Raw genomic sequence first — 18,767 nt, forward strand, 5'->3', positions numbered from 1 at the left:
AAATATATTTTAAATAATTAAAGCCAGATATAAGAAAACAAGTTTGATGTAGGAATATCTAATATATCAAGAAAATAGCCAAGAAAATACCATTTTTCACGCCTTAAATGTTTTTATAATATTCTACAAGTCCTGGAGCTTGTAATTATTTTCTTTGCTTAAGTTTTAAACTTGTTTTACCTTTTTTTTATCTTTCATTCTCAGCTTTGACCTTCTGCAGCTAGGCCAAGTGCAAAAGTTTTCTGTGTTTTTATTAATTCCACGAGCATAGGAAAATTTATTGAAAATGCCTGTTGGCAGGACACGTAGCAAAGAAAACTTTTGCCAGTAAACGCATTTCTTTCTGCTCTTTTTTTATTTTGTACGTGATCTCAGTGGAAAAAACAGCGTAATTAAAAACGAGAAGTCGTCGGCGCTGGATATGTGTTTCTGCAATGGTGGAGGCAGTTTTGCTGTGGATAAATTTAGACAGCGTTTGCCATCTGATATGATAAATCTACTTAATCCAATAAACAAACAGTGGGGGAGCGGACCAAAATTGAAGCGTTGCGTTGCGATGCGAGAATGCGAATCGTGCGTGCGCAGCGAACGAGGGAAAGTGCCAAGTTTTAATTGTGAAAGTTTAGCTGGGAAAAACCTAGGATTGTGGGTGGAAGAACCCGGTTGATGTGAGGTGTGGTAGGGTGGTGTGGTGAAAGAAGGCACATAGACGTACACACACATTCCCAGCAGGTGTGGCAAATTGCTGCCCGCACTGGGACATCGAGGCCCGCATGCGACAAGCCATGAATTCAAGTTGTTCTGTATCTAAGGCCCAGGATCTACAGAGAGAGAAATGTAAATCGAAATTGCTTTCTATGAATATGTGAAATAATGTTAATCTGAATCTAATAAACCGATAAATCAATAATTTTATCTTTATCAGCATTCCCTACCTAAATGTCATATCTTGTTTGAAAAACCTAAGGTAATTCCGATATTTCTTTCTGTGGAAGGACGTTAGTCCTGCCATTCTCCCAGCCGGCTATGCTGTCATTTTGCTTTACTTGTCATCAGCTTCATGCGTTTTGACATTTTTATTAGTTGAATACTCCTTAGCAGCACGCTCCATTGCCTGGGGTCCCTGTCCGGAGTTCCGTATCCCGTGTCCTGGGCCTCGTCCTGTAACGTCTAATAAGTGTTTAGTGCGTCATGAAGCGACGGCAGTGCTTTAAAGAATCCCTTTCGGTTGAAGGGAGCGATTTCAGTTCGAGTTCTTCACAGCGTGTCGTTTTACAGAAATGCACCCGAGGCCTTATCAATTCCCAGTCGATAAATATTGAACAAAGTTAAAGCGATTTACGTGTTTTTTTACTGGGCTTGTTTTTTTTTCAGAGGAATAATATTACAATTCTAACTGGGAATTCAACACCGAATCGTTAAAGTAAGGCAATTTAAAATATTAATTGTATTTTAAATGTATATCAATTATGCATATTTATTAGTCACTGATATATCAACACTTCATCAATATTAAATCAAAATAAAGTTACATAACAAATTTATACTTGGCAATTTCCTATATCCTATTAATACTTTAATACCTTTCTTGCAATGGTTTAATTTCCACGATTTCGGGAAATTTAAATGACTATTGCATTTGATTATATAATTTAATCATGAAATTTGCACGCACACATGCTTGATATATTTGCCCAACTTTTCATGTCAAACAAATACCCAATGCCCAGCAATGCCAATCGTGACTTTAATTTATGCAATTAAACAGTTTAATTAGTCACGCGACGACAGATGTAACAACAAACAGAGAAAACAACAGATGGTAAATAAATATTCGTATTAAGTGCAGCTGAGATGGCAGTAAAAAACGCAGTTTAACAATTTACTGGCTTTTGTTTACTCGGCGTAAACCGAAAAACCAATTTAACCGTATATAAATGGAAAAACAGCAAAAATTCTTGGAATTTAACGAGACGCAACCGACAATTGAAGATTTAAAATTAACTTTAATTACAACAATGCAGGCGCGTGTATACAAAATAGTTCAGGTAAATCGCAAACTTTGATCTCGAAAAGCAAGTTCCGACATTTTCCTTTCAGCGCAAACATTCACAACAAATTTTCCCAACTTCAAAGGAGAAGGCACATTAAAAATGTCCTCAGCAGGAGGCGAGTTTGCCTCGGCAATGCTAATAGAGTGTCCGAGGACAGGGAGAAATTGCCAGCGATATTTATGACGGAGAAAATACCGAAAGTCATACAACGATCTCAATGTCCATTTGCTAAAGTTGCCATAAAAGAATGGAAGGGCCTTCCTTTGCCATGCCCCGGGACAGAAAGTTTTAAGCATCTGGCGTAGGTCCAAATGAAGGTAAAAGGCAGCGAGAGCGAAACTTTTAAATGAAATTTTTGTGTTAAAGTTTTGTCAGGTGAGGCCACAGGTAAGCAGCCACGCAATGCGACAACAGAAAGCTGGCTTAGGGTCAGCAGAGCGGCCAAGAAATACCGTAAGCACCTGGAAACCACCCACTTCATGAGCCACCGCATCACCGCAGCGGTCCGCCGCAGTCCCACACAATCACCATCACACCCACAGACCTAAGGACACAAAGTTGCAGCTGTATTGTCACGTAAAACGGTGACAGATTCCAAAGACGACGATGGCAGCCAGGCAAATAACATTAAAACAACAAACAACAATGGGCCATTCCGGCAGCGGGAGGTAGTCGGTCTCATCATCATTACACTCGAGAAAAATATGCCCCCAAGGGTAGGATATAGAAATGCAAGCAGAAGGGGTTAATATTCTAAAAGCTTTCGGTCTTTCTAATATTCATGCTTTTGTAGAAAGTTTCTTAAATAATGATTCCTTGTTGCGTCTAATTTGGTTCTAATGTATAGCTGAAAACGAGTAATGTAATAAGTGGAAGAGTAAATATTGGTCAAAATATTTTACAATATTTTATCGAACAACAAAACTGATTAATGCAACAACAAAACACATTTTTATAGATTTTAAAAATCATTGTAATATTGTGGTTGTTGTTCATATCACATTGTAAACTAACTTTTCCCATCACAAAAAGAGATTTACCTTTGAAAGACTTAACAGAAAAAATGTGCATGGTTTTTATTACCCATTTCAAGAACAAAAAGCACTTTTTGCAAGTGTCCTGCTATGTCAGGTGGATGTGGAAATGGCAGGATCGCCCTTATCCCTGGACGTGAATGAAACTTTCGGTCTGTGACTCCTACAACTTAATGGCAGTGGCCATACGTAGACCCACCAGAAAATTTCACCCACTGTGACTTTGTCCGCAAAATGAAATTAGCAACACATGCCGACCGAGGACACCGACCGAAAAAAAGAAAATGCTCCTCCATTCAACAGCAGAAAAGAACAGAGCAGCGAGTTCGTTTGCATTTAAAGTAATTACAAGAATACGCCGCTGAATTCGCGTATGTGTGTGTGAAGGATATTTGCGCTCTTTATGCTCCCTAATGCTTGGTTAGAATTATGACAGCCTAAGCTGCAAAGGCGGCCAAAAGAGCTAATGCGTTTTTAAATATGCTGCAGCGGAAACTTGGTTGGCATTAATTAACAGTCGAGTGCAGGCCACGAAGTTGTTGTGGCTTAGGATTTGGCGGATAGCGAAAAGGGCTTCCTAAATGACTTGCAGACATTGCGGAGGATTGTGCGAATAAAGCAAGTGGAAATTACGAGTCTGGGAAATTGCTGAATATTTTCTGTGGTACTAAAAGGATACGAATATTTTGGGTAGATGTGTGAGAAAGAAATTGAATTCGCACAGAATTATGTTTGGGGAATAGCTTCCTTTGCACTAAAACATGTTTTATGCTGAATTCTTTCTTTTGTTTGCAAAAATAAATACAAGAAATGCTTTAAGAAAATTAAACAATCTTTACCAAAATATATTCTTGTGGTTTCAAAAGTAGAAAGAATATTTCTAATAGGAACCAATAAATGGGAAATATTAAGCAGACTGCAAGGACTACAACCACTTAATAGAGGAGTCTGTGTGTAAATAGATAAGATAGAATCTTGCGCATACCTGTTGCTATTCTCAGCAGCTTTCTTAAGGCTGGGCCACCCTGCGTATACTCGATTTTTGGCTTTCAGTGTACAAACACTCACTGGCACTAGCACATAATATTTATTAAGCCGACACTCACACACTCGCGACACTAATTCCTTCTTTAATTTCAATTTCTGGCACGCTTATATGTTTGCTTAGCTATTCCCGGGCTCAGAATCCTGTAGCGGAGTCCCGAAAAAATCTTTGGCGGTAATCATGCAATAAGCCGCACTTGTAGCACACACACACACACACACACATATATATTAGCTCCAGGGTCAGCCTGCTGCTTTGCGAGTCCTGGGAGGTCCTGTCTCGCCTTTGTTGGCCAAAGGAAACAGCTTGAAATGCTATTAAAATATAATCTTCTGATAATCTGCACTTAATTTCGTGCTCTAGCCCAAAGGAGAGGAAAGACGTTATATGTCCTGGCCGTCAGCTGTTTCGCCCTTGTTGTTCGCCTTTCAATTTCCTCTGGCTTAGTTTCTTTTTTCTCCAAGTGAAATCTTTTAATTTTTTCCACTAAAAATTGTTCTTTCACTTCGTTACTCTGTTGTATTTGTGTTTTTATTTCTACTGTAGCTATGTATTTATTTTTTTCATCCTCTTTGTTCACGTGGGATTCTGGATTTTTTTTCAAGCTTTGTGTAAGTTTTACGCTCCGCTGATTTTTAATGTTTTTTTGCCGCAACCGTGCAACAAACTCGTTCATGTGCGTGCGTGTTGATTTCCTTTGCTGCTACCTTTCGATAGACCCGCACTCTATTTTCCTTCCGCACTCGTCTATTGCCTTTTCTTTTGAATTTATCAAATTTTTCCTCTTTTCTCCCTTCAATTCTTTTTCTTTGGCCACCCTGCTCTCCTTTTTTTTAATCAAATTTCCACTTGATTGGAGTGACGACAATTTAGTTGATTTCCGGTTGATGTTGATGCTTCTGTTGTGGTGTGGAAAAAGGAACATGGAAAAGGAAAGAGAAAATGGAAGGAAAAATTGAATTAGTAAAATATATTTCGTATGTGAGTTTTAGTAAGTGGAAAAGTTTTATTTTCATTTCACGGAAATATTCCTTAAAATAAACTTTTAAAACCTATTGTCTTTTTCTACCTTAAATATATAATTTTTAAGGAAACTTAAGTGAAAATGAATTTCTCTTAAGTACTGTGTTTATTGTGACTGAAAGCAATTTGTCTTTATAGCCCAGATCCCATTCCATTTGATGGCCATTTCATTTCCTTTTTAATTTAATACCCAGCGCTTTGCTCCACGCATATTACTTAATTTTCACGCTTCCGCCTTACAGTTTCAGTTTCTCACACTCTGCCCGCCATTTCCCTCATGCTCCTTCGCCTTTTCCACTGATCCTCTTAACAGGACATGGCCTGGTATGTATGGAAACAGTTTCACGAAACCAAAATGCAACTCCCACAAGCCCGCGAAAAATGGGAAAATGTTTTCCATTTTCACTGATTTTATTCCAAGCATTTTCTTCCTGCTGTCGCCTGCATGAAATTATAATTGTGTTCTCATCTCTCACCGCAGACAGTAAAACATTTAATTTCCTCTTCGCGGATGCTGGCATTAGAACGAGATGGGGCATGCTGAGTGGAAAAGAGACAGTATTAGAGGCCTGCTATAATTCCTTCCGGTTATTTTTGCCGCCAAATGGCGTTTCGTGTTTCTAATTCCTCGCAAAACCTATTTACTCTCCCCCTGAAAACGCTCCATGCTCCACCGTTGTTTGTCGCTTGGAGATTTACAAAATAAAAAAAGGAACCATAAAGAAAATTACAGAAAAATTAAATCACTTCGCCCCCTTCACATTTCTCTCGGTCTCGACGAATTTTCTTCATTTTTTTCTCTCCTGCGTGTGCTCTTGGCATTTATGCTTCATTTATTTTTGATGGTTTTTTTGCCAACGCGAAATGTAAATGGTTTATTTGGAAATTGCGCGACGCAAATATATTATATGCACTTGTGTTCCTTTATGGCCTGGAATGACGTAAAATGTAATGGGGATTAAACGGAAAATGTTGTGCTTACATTCAATATTTGCTTGGAAAATTTCGAGCCAAACAAATTAATACCGGTCACAAATAAATCAAATTGTGGGTTTTGTTTCATTGAATTTATTGATGAATAATATTTCCGAATCGAAGTCAAACTGCTGGCAATTAGTTTCAGTTAAGTCTCAATCAAATAATAATTTCCCAGTCAAACGGTTTGTGTAAATGTAAACATACACATACTCGTATATACATATTTTAAAGAGCTTACATTTGGTTTATTAATGAGAATTGCACACTTGACGAGCTGCACTTTGACTATATAGCTTCGAACGCACACAATCTGCTTAAATATAATCGGGAAATACTTGAATCAGCTATTGAGCTCTTTTCTCTGACGGATCTGCTAATGAGGCTCCATATTTCATTAGCCTTTCAGAACCGGTGACATATTTTCAAGCGCACTAATTAATTAAATTATATTAAATACCTGAGAGTACCGGGTGTGAAGGGAGGGGGCCATAAAAAATACAGATAATAAAAATTCATCAACTGTCGTTTTATGATTTCGCGCTTTTAAAGCCATCGCAGCCAGAGAGCTGCACAAACACAAAATGTTCACAGTCTGCGGTCTCATTTTCGAACGCATTTTAATGAGGTTTCAACTGGAGAGGGGCTGCTACTCGTACTGCTACTGCTGCTGCTGCTGCACAGACTGTATTAATTAAAAAAGGGTTTCCATGAACTCTGTGCCCGGGCTAAAATGTCAACCAGGCGTTGACCCAGAAAGGCAAAAAAAAACTGAAACTCTGGCTTGCGTTTAAGACTCGCTTTAAGGTCCATTTTTTTCTTTGCAGAAAGTGTTACACGTGTCCTTTGCCTGTGTCTGTGTGTGTGTGTGTATTTGTGTATGGGCTGATGGCCCCCAGGCTTCCAGGAACACAATTTCAATTTGAGCAATGTGGGGAAAATCGCCCAACGGCTTTCTGCTTTCACTGCCTTGTAAAGCACACATAAAAAAACATGTATCAATTTCTCATCCCTTTGAGAGCTCAATTCCAAAAGTGACATTTAAAAGTGACGGACAATTATTTCTGTGTCAAATATAGATAATATCGCAGTGGCGGGTTGAAAAAAGTAAAGAACTCCACTTTTTACAACGGGAATTTAAAAATATTGTTTTTGGATGGCTTCTGGGTATTATGGTTTGGGTATTCACTTTCAGACTGTAAAATCCTGTATTAACTTTGATGTATTAACGTTTGATTCAAGAATTAAAAAAATATTCTTCTTTTTAATGTATTTTGCCAATTTCAAAAACTTTCTCTCTGTGCAGTTGTTTAATTTCCGCTTGAATGCAAAGCAAAGGCTTTTTTGCATCAACAAAAAAGGTTCGCCCTTCGCATGTTGACTCGTCTTGTGAGTCAGAGCCAGACTTTGGAGGCCATAACAATAACAGAAGACAAAGGGCAAAACCGAACCGCCCCGAAAATGGAGGCGCAATCTTTTGAGGCGTCTTCGCAGCCCGACCAGAAGAAACCTTTTCAACTTGATTAATTTCCCACAATTTAAGTTGATGAGAGAGACGATGGCCCAGAATTTTCAGAGGCCAGTTCAAATATCCTGCAGGGCGTCTGCTGTCTGCTGGCCACTTTACGATTTCGGGCCAGATGGCTTTGCGAATGTGTTGCGATTAGGTAAACGAACCTGCTACTTGATTTATCCCTGGAGATTGCACACGAAAATTAAGTTTTCTTCTCTGAAAACTCAGCCATCTTGAATGCACATCAATATCACCGCAGAGAAATCGATGCAAATTTCTTAGTAAATAGTTTTCCATCAAAATCCATCCTGTCGCTCAGGCAACATTGCTCAAACGTCAGGTTATCCGGCCATATTCCAAAACTAATTCATATGACTTCCTCAACTTTTGCTGCTCACAGTTCCTTTCACAAAAATTTATATATAAAACAAGAAAGTTTCGTCTTCTTCACAAGTTTTCCTGCTGCTCTTGCTGCTTTTCCTCAATGATTTATTGGGCGAAATGGTTTTTGTTTGTCAGAGTCTGTTTGTTTGTTTGTTTGTGTGCTGTTGTTTTGGGTCCTGCACTGGGCCAAAGGTAAAAGAACTTTGGAGAGTTTGAAATGTTGCCAATATGTTTTTATGGCCTTCGCTCGGCATTTAGAGCAAAAACTATGGCAACTATTCGGTTACTTGAAAATCGAACACAATTCGGTGCCGGAGAGAGATATTTTACAATTTATCAGTAAAATTCTGCACCGGAGACCGGAAAGTTTTTCAGGCGAAACTAACTGTGCTGCCAGAAATAATAATTTTTCCTTTTTAAATTTGAATTTTGTTTACTGATTTGCATTTTGGGTTTTCTTTTGTGGGTTATAGATTTGTAGTTAAAAAAAAAGTGCATGGCTTTTAACAATTTAGAATATTTTGTACTCATTCTGATACTTATTCAAATTCATCTCGACTTTTTACTTTGTGCTTTGATATTTTATTAAACTTTTTTTTGGGCGGATGCCTTACGTTTCATATTTTGTTGATTAGAAATCATTTTGTATTTAGGTTCTTGTTATTCAATGAAAAATACATTTTTCAAAATGCTTTTTACTTAATGATTTATTTTATTACAAATTTGTGTGGAAAAATGTCTTAACTTTACTTTTCTTTTACTTTCTTACTTTCTTCAGTTTGTTAATTTTTGTATTCGATTTACTTTCAATTGAATTGGTTTTTATTTAATTTTTTACCAATTTTTGAATTAATTTTTTTCGTTTGTTGTTCAAATCAAGAATTTGTATTGCATAGAAGGGAAGTATATCTGATTTAATATAAAAGGCTTTCTTACTGAAAACACATTTCAGCTGAGCTTACATTTTTGGCAATGTTTTTCTTAGATTCTGGGAGTTTTTTTTGGATTTTTCCTGTTTCCAGTTTGTGCACTTTCCATTCGCTCTTGGTCTTGTTTATTCAATCCGCAACCCGTTACTCGCCACGCGTAACCGACTTTTCGTTGTTTACCCAACAACTTTAAGGTCCACCGGTTCGTTTTGGGCCTCCTTTAGTGCCACCGAAAATCGCTCATACGCACTGTTCACCCACTGACACACACAGACAACCAACCGACCGTACGCGTTGCTCGTCTCTGGGATTTATTGGAGAGCGTAGCAGCACCGGGCCGCCTCTGTGAACGGATGCTGGAGCTTGACTGAAACGCCGTGGTTAACTAGCCAGCCTTTCGACGGTGGCCAGACCTACTACAACATCAGGCCCAAAACCGACGAGGCCAGGACGAAAAAATCGAGGAGCGAACGAAGCTGTCCGGAGTGGCGGCAGAGATCCGAGGATGTTGGCAGCGAACTTCTGCCTATTACAGCATCCCTGCAAGAGCTTTTTGGGGAAAGCTTTTACCGTAAGAGAAATCGGTTGGGGAAAGAGAGTTTTCCTGAGCTTGAAGTCCACATTCAGCGGGATGAAAAGAACACTTTTTGGGAGAGAGCTTTTTGAGCTTTCAACTAGTTTTTGTTTACCATTTGAAATGGTTTAGCTTATATATTTAAACTGTGGTTCTATGTTGCATATTTTGGTTTTTATTTATTATAAAATCTATTCATTTAAGGCCTATGTGTGTTTAACTCTACAAACTGTAAAAACTTCAATAAATTATATAGCCTTACTATGTTTTTAATAAATAAAAAATAATTTGTAATTAAATTCTAATGTTTATTGTATAATGCATAAATAATAATATATTTACTAGGAAATAGTGCGAAGAGAATTATTTTGAAGGCAAAAAATATTAGAGACAAATCACAAAAAAGTCATCCCAATAGCATCGAAGTCCACACAATACCTAATCACAGTTGCCTTGAAAGGCAATCAATGAACTCGAAACCTGAACCTCGAATACCGGTTTGGAAGGCAAATGAAAAGCTAGCCTAAACGCTCTACGGTGGCCAATGTACAAATTTGTCCACATGGTTGACTGGCAGACAGCGCTAATTAAACCACATGGATGGCAACCATGGCAGCGGGCTGTGGCCAAAAACCAGGACATTAAAACTGATATAAGGCCCTGGAAAATCAGTGGAGCAGGGCCAAAATCCACACACAGGCGCTGTTTCAACTTGCAAGCCATTAACTGCTTTGTTTGCCCGAGGAAAGCGGCGAGGGGAAAATGGCAGGAAAAATTGGGAGGTGGCACCTTGATTGTATAATGGAAGGACGCTGCCTAAATGCAGCCCCCGTGTCCTGTAAGTGACACGTAGAGACAATCGAATTGTGATTTGTCAGCGGGAGGGAGCAGGGGAAGCAACTGGGACGCTCCGTGTCCATGGAGCACTCTGTCAAAGTGGCAGAGCAATCCAGTAGCTGGCAGTCAAGCCGTCTACTGCTCCACTTCCTTCGACTGCTTTTGGCCATTAAGTGGCGCACATGTTTCGCTCACACCAATGCCCTTCAGTTCACTCCACTCCACATCGCTCCACTCAATTCGGACCTGGCCAAAAATGTGGTAGCCACCGCACAGGTGTCTCCAGTCTGCACAGTGAAAAATTTGGGATATATTTTGAACTTTTTGAACTTAACAGCCACATATTCGTTTACCCGTTACCCGTTATACCCGTTCCAGGTATATTCGTTTTTCACATGTGTATTTTAATAAAAACTACCAGAAATTCCTAAAATGTGTGACCCTGAAGGGAATCCTGAAGGCCAAGTAAACCGACTTCCCTTTTGAAGAAATTTTGGGAGTCACTAAAAGGAAACTTACTTTTTTCCCACTTTTTGTTTGCTCGGACCAACTTGCTATGGTAGTTGGCCTGTTAATTTTGTATCAAGCCGTCATAATCTTTGAGATTTGTTAGAAAAAGATACTACGAAATAAGAGCAAGCAACAACTGTGACAATCTACATAAAAGAGCGACTCGGAGACTTTCTTAACATTTTCCCACCCCCAGTATCGTCGACATTGCTTTATTTTTCGCCCTCCACTCTGGCGTTGAGGAAGCTTTTTGTGTGTGGGACAAATGAAATAAAAGCTGAAAGTAAGGACGAACAAATCCTTACAGCTGTCCTGGCAACTGACGCACATTTCTCTCTGTCATATATCATAGATTTGTGAGGGGGTTTTTCCAGCATCAGCTCCTGCGTGGTCAGTGCTGTGTCTCCTTTTTTCCCAGTTGTCCCCCTTTACTAGGTGGAGTTTTTTCTTACTGCTGTCTTTTATCCGAGTAATAAACTTAAATTGTTATTTTACCTTGAAAGCGTCACAAAAAGATTTACGGTCGTCTTGGCACCTACTCACAACCCCCTCACCTTATTGTCTCTCCTTTGTGGTTCTGTTAGCATTTTTATGCTCATTACTTCGCATTTGAGCTCCCTATTTTACCTACCTTTCCTCGTTTCAATTTACAACAATCTCCGTCTTTAAGTTGGTTCTGCTTTTCTTGCTACTTGCCAAAAGCTTATTTTGATTTTCATTTCTTTGTTTGTTGTTGTCGCTTATTTATTAGGCTTTATATTATGATGTCTAGAAAATGTCCAGACAATTTATGCCTTCCCATAAGCGAAGAAAGGCGAGATAAAAGCCGAATTGGGAGCTTGGGATTTTTGCTATTTAAGTCGTTGGCAATTGAGTTCTCATTGGGGTAGGCTTGTTCTGAGAATCATCAATAGCATTCAACCCCTCTTCAGATTCCGTGTGGAAGTGGCCTTGCTGTTAAGGAATGATTATGTCACTGACAAATATTTAAACACCTGAATGATTTAAAAAAGTTCGAATGTTTATTAAAAAACTAAATTTGGCTCTTAAAAATTTTGTTATCATCATTCTTACACTTTGAGTTGAAAGTTCTAAGTTAAATCTTCTGACTTGTTCTATAATCACATTGCAGGCCAATAAATTTATTCAAATATATATCAGCATAGCCATTTTCGTCGATGGCTCATTATTATCGCATTACTGGCAACAAAGTTGGGCCCAACTTGGTTGCATACTTTTTTAACCACGGCTGTCAACGCTGCTTCGCTGCAGTGGGCTGCTCGCATTATTAATTAAATGCAAAATGTTTACACTAATAATTTCAGCATGAATTTTCCGTCCCTTTCAGAAGGCAAGGGAATTGCGAACGGAAGGAGCCATAAATTTCGCCTTTGGCTGCCATTGCTGTTGCCATTGGCGTGTTGCAAGATGTGCGTTGCAAGTCGCAAGTTGCAGCGGCCACAAATTGTGAGTTATCTTGGGGCCCCAGAACGGCATCCTCCTCGGCGGTTAAGGTTGTTCTTGTTGTTGCTGCATGCAAACACATTAAATTAAATTATTGTCACTGGGCGGCAGCATCCTGGCAGCGTTGCATCGGTGCATCCTAGCTGCTCCGTTGTCCTTGTCGCTGTCGTTATTGTCCTCGCCTTAGTTGAGCTTGTCGTCTGGCTTGTAGGGCTTTTCCCTAGGAAATAACCGGGAAATGTGGGCGGTCCTATGCTAAACGGCGAAACTTCTTTTCGCTTTTTGGCTGGTATACGTTTCATTAGGCATTTACGCATTAGGCGAAGGACACGAACACGGGCAAGGACAAGACGAATGGTTCCGAAGGGAGGCATAACAAACTATCTTGTCCCAGTCCTTTTGTGGGTTAAAACCTTCAAGCTGGTCGCGTGTAAGAGGCTATGCAATTTTATTACAAAAAAGGCAAGATTTTGATAACTAACAGATGTTATTACATTTTCAATCAGTTAAGGAAACTAATTTCTTAAAACTTAATTTTGTACTATTAAATAATTTTACTAAGAGAGAGATTAGTATTGTCTAGCCAAAGTTAATCATAATTGAATAAAAACTTTTCATAACAAGATATAGCTTAAAGATGTAGAAAATTATTTTAATGGGAAAATAATAAGTTTCAAGAAATAAAAACAAAAGGTAATCGGCTTTCAACTATGTTAACACCAAATCAATTTAGATTACCCTTATCCTGTTAATGGGTATTTATTAAAGCCTTAATTCACTGCAAAGCTTTTTCGGCTGGCGCTGTCAGGTTTTTTTCATGCCTTAGCTCGTTATCTGTGGCTGGCAACTTACAACATTTTAATAGCCGCTAAATGCAGAAGCTAACAAAGGCACACACACTTGGTTTTTCGTTTAGTTTTTTATGGCCAATGTAATTTGGTTGGCGTTCAGTCGTGCGATTCGCTGACTTTGGTCACTCCTTTACTTGGACTTGCGAAGAGGAAAATTCGTGGCAAGCTTTTGACGGGCCAACGCATTACCAACTTTTACCAGCTTTCTATGTGTTTGAGAGCGCACCATTAGCAACTTGACTTTGGTGACTCAAAAGCATTTTAATGAGCCACCAGTTGAGGGCACAATTTTGTTTCTGTTTTTTTTTTGTTTTGCAACGCTCATGCCAAACTGCAATTTCGGTAGGAAAAATGCAAATTTTCTTGAGTGACCAGCCAAAAGTTGCATATTCATGGTACACTTAATCCATTTGCGTGCAGGAATTCCTTTGCATATTACACGCTGACCCAGGCAGAGCGGTAAAGCAAAAATATATGTGATACATAAATTCACTCAACATTGAAATGCACTTTCCAAGGGGTGTAAAGAAAACCCCATCAAAGGACTTCTCAGACTGGACTAAATCTTGTTCAAGCTCGATGGAAACTAAACAAAAGTTGGCCAATTGGCTTGGAACCTTACGCAACATACCTAAGAAAGTTAGAGAGCGGAGGCAAAGAAAAGTAAAAACACTCTCCATAAAACGGAATGAAAATTGTACAACTGCAGACGCAGCTAAGAAAACATTGGATGGCAGAGCAGAAGTGGGTTAATTTGCCAAAGGATATAGGGTCATATGTGTGTGTATTGGCCCACTCACATAATTGCCAAAGCGTGCAAAGTTTCATTGTTATGAGCTGCCTTCTGCTGGCAAAGTTTCCCATCGGAGGAAAATGTAGAACCGACCGACTGAAGGGCAAAAGCTTTTTGCAGTTTAAAGCGCTCCGTTCTTATTCAGCTTCCCATATCCCGGCTAAACACAATACAATCGCAGGAAGTATGCTTTGACCCGGGACAGGACATTCAGGCGCCGGCAGATCGAAAAAGAAGGGTTAAGGGTATATGTGAGATATCGCCTCATGGGAGACTAAGGCGAAAGTTATTAACAGGTTTCCCTGAATAGTATGCCCACAAAGTTCGGTTGAATTTAGTTATTTTACTTATGAAATTCACTTGAGTGATGGTTAGTTATGCATATGAAAACTTTTTCTGCAGTTTAAAAATCCATTTATATAAATGAATTTCCTAGGAAAATGACAAATAACCTGACGTATAACACAAATAATAAATACTTCAAAAACTTGTATGGGTCTTGTACTCCTGGAAATGTTTTTAATTTATATAAAATTAATTATTACATCATGATTTTTTAAAAAACAGTTTTGTAAAGCACCAAAAAGAACTTAAAATTTAATACAAATCATGGAAATTTCAACAATTAAGAGCAAAATAATTAGTTCTTTACTAGTTTACTTTAAAAACGAATATTTTTAGACTTTAAAGTCCTAGACCATTCTCAATAACGGTCATTACATTGCAGGTCATCATTGGCGGCTATATTCTGATTTGGCCTGTTCCGGTTTCGATATTGCCGCTGTCAGTAGTGGCCTTGCCTTGAAGGCATCCCCAAACTAATTAGTAATTTATTTTTAGCATTGGCCGCATATTAAATTTTTGCACAAAACTTAATTCACATTGGCAGCGGCGGCAGCTGAGGCTCTCGAGTGCTGCAAATGGCCGCCAACATGCAATTAATTGTGTCATTGTAGCCATTAACCAGACAGTTGAGCAGTAACCCAATTTGTTCCCTTGATTGTTGGCGGGAGAGAGGTTGTGGAGGTTGCGGAAAAGGGGGCCACTTGACCGCCCCTAATGGCCATGGTCGGAAGGCAATATTAGAGGCGACTGCCAAGGCAATGGAAATGGGTTCCTTGTGTGCCAGTTTGCAATTAAAACGCCCCCTAAAATGGAAGAATAAGTACGGGCGCGGAGCGGGGAATGAAAGTAGAGCAGGTCGGTGGGGTGTTAAGGTTCCTACCAACTTACACCATATGTCTTGATATGTCAGTTGTCATGCATAATGAACAAGTCCCGTGCTTCTTTCCTTTTCTTATGAACTCACAACTTGCATTCTTAATGGGATTGCTTTCGAGATAAAAGACTAAGGACTCGTGTGGAGGAAAAGCGTACTGAAAAAAGGAACAATGTTACTTTTTGATAAAATGGAATCACAAATTAGCTGCTAAAAATATATCACTTGGGCGTTAATATTTGTTATAAAAAGATAAAGGAATTATTTCAAAAAGAATAATTCCAATTTTTGACAAGGAACCACTTTTATGATGGCAAAAAGTGGAATTTTTAGGGCGTAAATGCAGATTAGATGAAATTTTATTACACTAAATTAAAGGGGTATGATGTTTTATGCTGCGACTCTTGTCGATGATGCAAACGACATAATCCTGTTATATTTTCAATTGTAAAGCAAAGTATTTCCATTATTGACACATTGCTTTCGTAGGCAAACGCTTTTAATTTTCATCAAATTGAAAATTATAAGGAAAGATACTGGTGTTCTTAAATTTCTTTACTTGCTCAATAATTTCAGTGAACAAAATGCAATTAAAAACTTTCATTTTTGGCTTCTTTTGCATGCCGTCTCCCACAGAGCCTTTAGAGACCTAATCTAACTACGTATGTTGTTTAGGTTTCTGTTGCTGTCATCATTTCTATTCAAGTTCTGTCTTAAAACATAGTTTTATCTTTACATATTCATGTATTTATTCCTTGCTCTGTGCACCCCTTCTTCACCTGATGTCTTTTGTGCATCCAAAACCAGTATTAAGTTGTCGTTATGGTTGGTTTTCTGTCCTTACATAAAGAAAAACTGGTTTTATTTTTGATCCTATTAATTAAATAAATTGAAAAATACCAAAAGTTTAGTTAAATATAAAATTTTATAAATAAATCATTTATCACTTAACTGGTGTGAATAATTTTCTTATTAACGAAACGTGAATGTTTTTATGTTAAACTAATGTGTCAGTGTACTCCCCCAGCTATTGAGTTTCATTTGTGTGACTTTTTCATTAATATTTTGTCAATCGACGCCTTCGTCTGTTTTTGCAAAATACATGCTCTGCTGGCTTTTGTTTATTTATATTTTCAATTTGTGCAAAATACATTTTATCTATGTTAAAGGCGATTACTTAGCTATAAGCTCTTGCTTGGACTGAAGGTTGAGTTTCCATACTGGCAGTCAGGCAGATGCAGCGATATAGGTTGTGGGGAAAACTTTAAATACATTTGTCACCCGGTTCTTCTCATCCCATTAAGCTGGCCAAAAGGGGGATTTTAGGGCTGAAGGACGATGACAGCTGGCGCCATGGCAAAAATGGACAGGACATTATCTGCCGGGAATATCTGCCTGCAATTGTGACTTCTCTCTCTTTTTGGGCGGCGGGCAACTCCTTCTCGGCCATAATTTGATCGTTAAAATGGCCAACGCCGCCTTTGCATCGTTTGGCAGCTGCAATTAAATGTCTTTTTTACGATTGTGCAGCCTTTGCAGTCGGCGTAATTAAATTAACAGCAGCTTTTCTTTTGCATTTCCTCTGGCACTGATAAACGATCGTTGGTCCTCCTTCGAATGCGTTTCCCTTCAGGCTTTAAAACGCCACTTAAGTGTAAAGTAAAACTGCCCATAAAGCTCGTTAAATTGCCAAGAAATAAGCATACATGTGTGAAGCAATTTCTTTTTTCGTTGGGAACTTTTTCCTGGATGGATTCCTTGCATGGCGGGAACAAGTGGTGGTTCGTGAGTGTGCCCATGTTTGGGCGTGACCGCCAACCGACATTAATATGGATGGAGTGACATTTTAAATACTCAAATTAAAGTTACACACTTAAGACCAATATATAATTATAGATATATTAATGTTAGTATTAATAGGGATGCTGATTTCGTGATTATCTTTTGCCTGTTTTCCATTTTTAAAGGTACCCGACAGTCTCTTCCAGGGCTAAACCCAATGAATTCAATGTAAAGTTTGTCCAGAGCATATTCTTTGTTATAATCACTCAGACAACATATATGAGGAAGTACACCTGCATTTTGGGGGCACTTGACTGGCCACAGGTGGCGCTTTAATTTGTACCTTTTGAACTCCGCCGGGGAGACCTGTCATCGCTACTCGCCTCGCCCAAAAGTCACACAGGAAAGCAGCTCGAAGGCTAAGTGAGCCACTGTGTCAGTGGGACCCCCAGGAGAACGCCGGGCACACGAGGGTTAAGAGACGGGGCTGTTCAGCAGTCACCGGGACGCCGGGGAGTAATTAACACTGCGACGCTGGCTGCCACTGAGTAAACAATGGCAAACGGGAGCCGCAGTTGTTAATTACGCCAACAATGCCCTCCTGTAAAGAACGAACGAAAAAGGGGCGTGGAAGAAGGTAAAGCCAAGCCCAAGAAGCGGGAAAAAATTCAACACAAGAAGCGCAAATTGCTGTTAGAAGGAAGCAGACACAAGGAGCAGCTAAATGAGGAAGAGACCTCTTAGTAATCCAAAGAACAGGTATAGGAACTTGAGGATTTATAATTTCAAAACACTCTTCTTTCAAGGATTTTAGCGGTTTAATTTCCTATTTCCTAATTACCTTTACAAATATAGTTTATATTTTATTCATTCAAAAATATTTCCAAAGACTACTGAAAAACTTTAAAAGCTTTTCCAAAACTTGTAAAAGGTGCCGTGTGTATGAAAAATACTTCTAACCATCAACACCTGAAGGAAGCCAACGAATATCATCGCCAATAAGTTGGCCCAAGACCACTTGTTAACCCTGGCGAAAGTGGATTCGGCCAAATTGCGGTCCCTGGCCTCGATTGCTTTAATGAAATGCTGAGTTTGCCCGATTCTCATAAGATTTACATGGATCTTACCCATGTAATTATTGATAGCGGTATAAGCCATATCAAATTGGTAATCTGTTAACATTTCCCGGTGCATATCTCGAAACTCCCGCTCCTCTCGGTCAGCAGGTCTCACTTCCAGGGTGAACGCAACAATCTTTTGATTGAAGGTGCTAATAGTGTTATCAAAACATGTCTTATAGGTCCCAGTTTCATTGGCCACCAGATCGCATTTTCCCTTTTCCTGTTTTATTTCATTGATCAGAAGACGACGACTCGAATCCATAAGATTAAAATTGATATGAGTCTCTCCGAGACCACCATATATCACCTGATAATCGATTTTAATGTTCTCGGTAGAGGTAATTGGCTGATAAAAGCATTCCTGATGCCCAGCCTCGACAAAAATGGTCAGTTGTTTGTTGTAGGGCTCAGCATTGGAAAAGTCCAAATCATGCAGCAGGAGAAACAGGCAAATGTAACAAACGATTTGGAACATTTTTCGTTGGTTTTTCCTATTTTTTGCTTCAAATTGTTCGACTGAATGTTGACCGGTTGTCTGTTTTACAGGGTTTGTGGAATTGTGGAATTTACACGAAAAGCCTGCTCATGGTGGGAGAAATAATAAGAAAAAAATTACATGGGAAAAGTTCAATTAAAGTTTGCTGCCTACTGAGATAAAA

At 38.9% G+C, this 18,767-nt stretch overlaps 2 protein-coding genes across 2 annotated transcripts in view; both read right to left on the bottom strand.

Moving 5' to 3' along the window:
• Window positions 1–9,301, bottom strand: part of LOC108105666 — a 121,454-nt gene extending 112,153 nt beyond the window's left edge. The window contains exons 1-2 of the mRNA XM_017212365.2: window positions 8,991–9,301; window positions 4,074–5,032 (exon numbers count right to left, since the gene is read on the bottom strand). The gene's annotated coding sequence lies outside the window, so the exon portion shown is untranslated. The remainder of the gene's footprint in view (window positions 1–4,073; window positions 5,033–8,990) is intronic.
• An 8,491-nt stretch (window positions 9,302–17,792) lies between these two features.
• LOC108105654 (transmembrane emp24 domain-containing protein 5) lies at window positions 17,793–18,693 on the bottom strand. The gene has a single exon (XM_017212343.2). It carries the CDS (start codon window positions 18,581–18,583, stop codon window positions 17,891–17,893), a length of 693 nt encoding a protein of 230 aa, XP_017067832.2. The 5' UTR covers window positions 18,584–18,693; the 3' UTR covers window positions 17,793–17,890.
• Between the last annotated feature and the right edge of the window lie 74 nt (window positions 18,694–18,767).

This window comes from Drosophila eugracilis, unplaced genomic scaffold, assembly GCF_018153835.1.
Source record: "Drosophila eugracilis isolate 14026-0451.02 unplaced genomic scaffold, ASM1815383v1 contig_1197, whole genome shotgun sequence".
Taxonomy (NCBI): domain Eukaryota; kingdom Metazoa; phylum Arthropoda; class Insecta; order Diptera; family Drosophilidae; genus Drosophila; species Drosophila eugracilis.

Bases quoted from the DNA above. Each gene is read 5' to 3' on its own strand.
- LOC108105654 (XM_017212343.2), bottom strand. From the start codon at position 18,583: ATGTTCCAAATCGTTTGTTACATTTGCCTGTTTCTCCTGCTGCATGAT.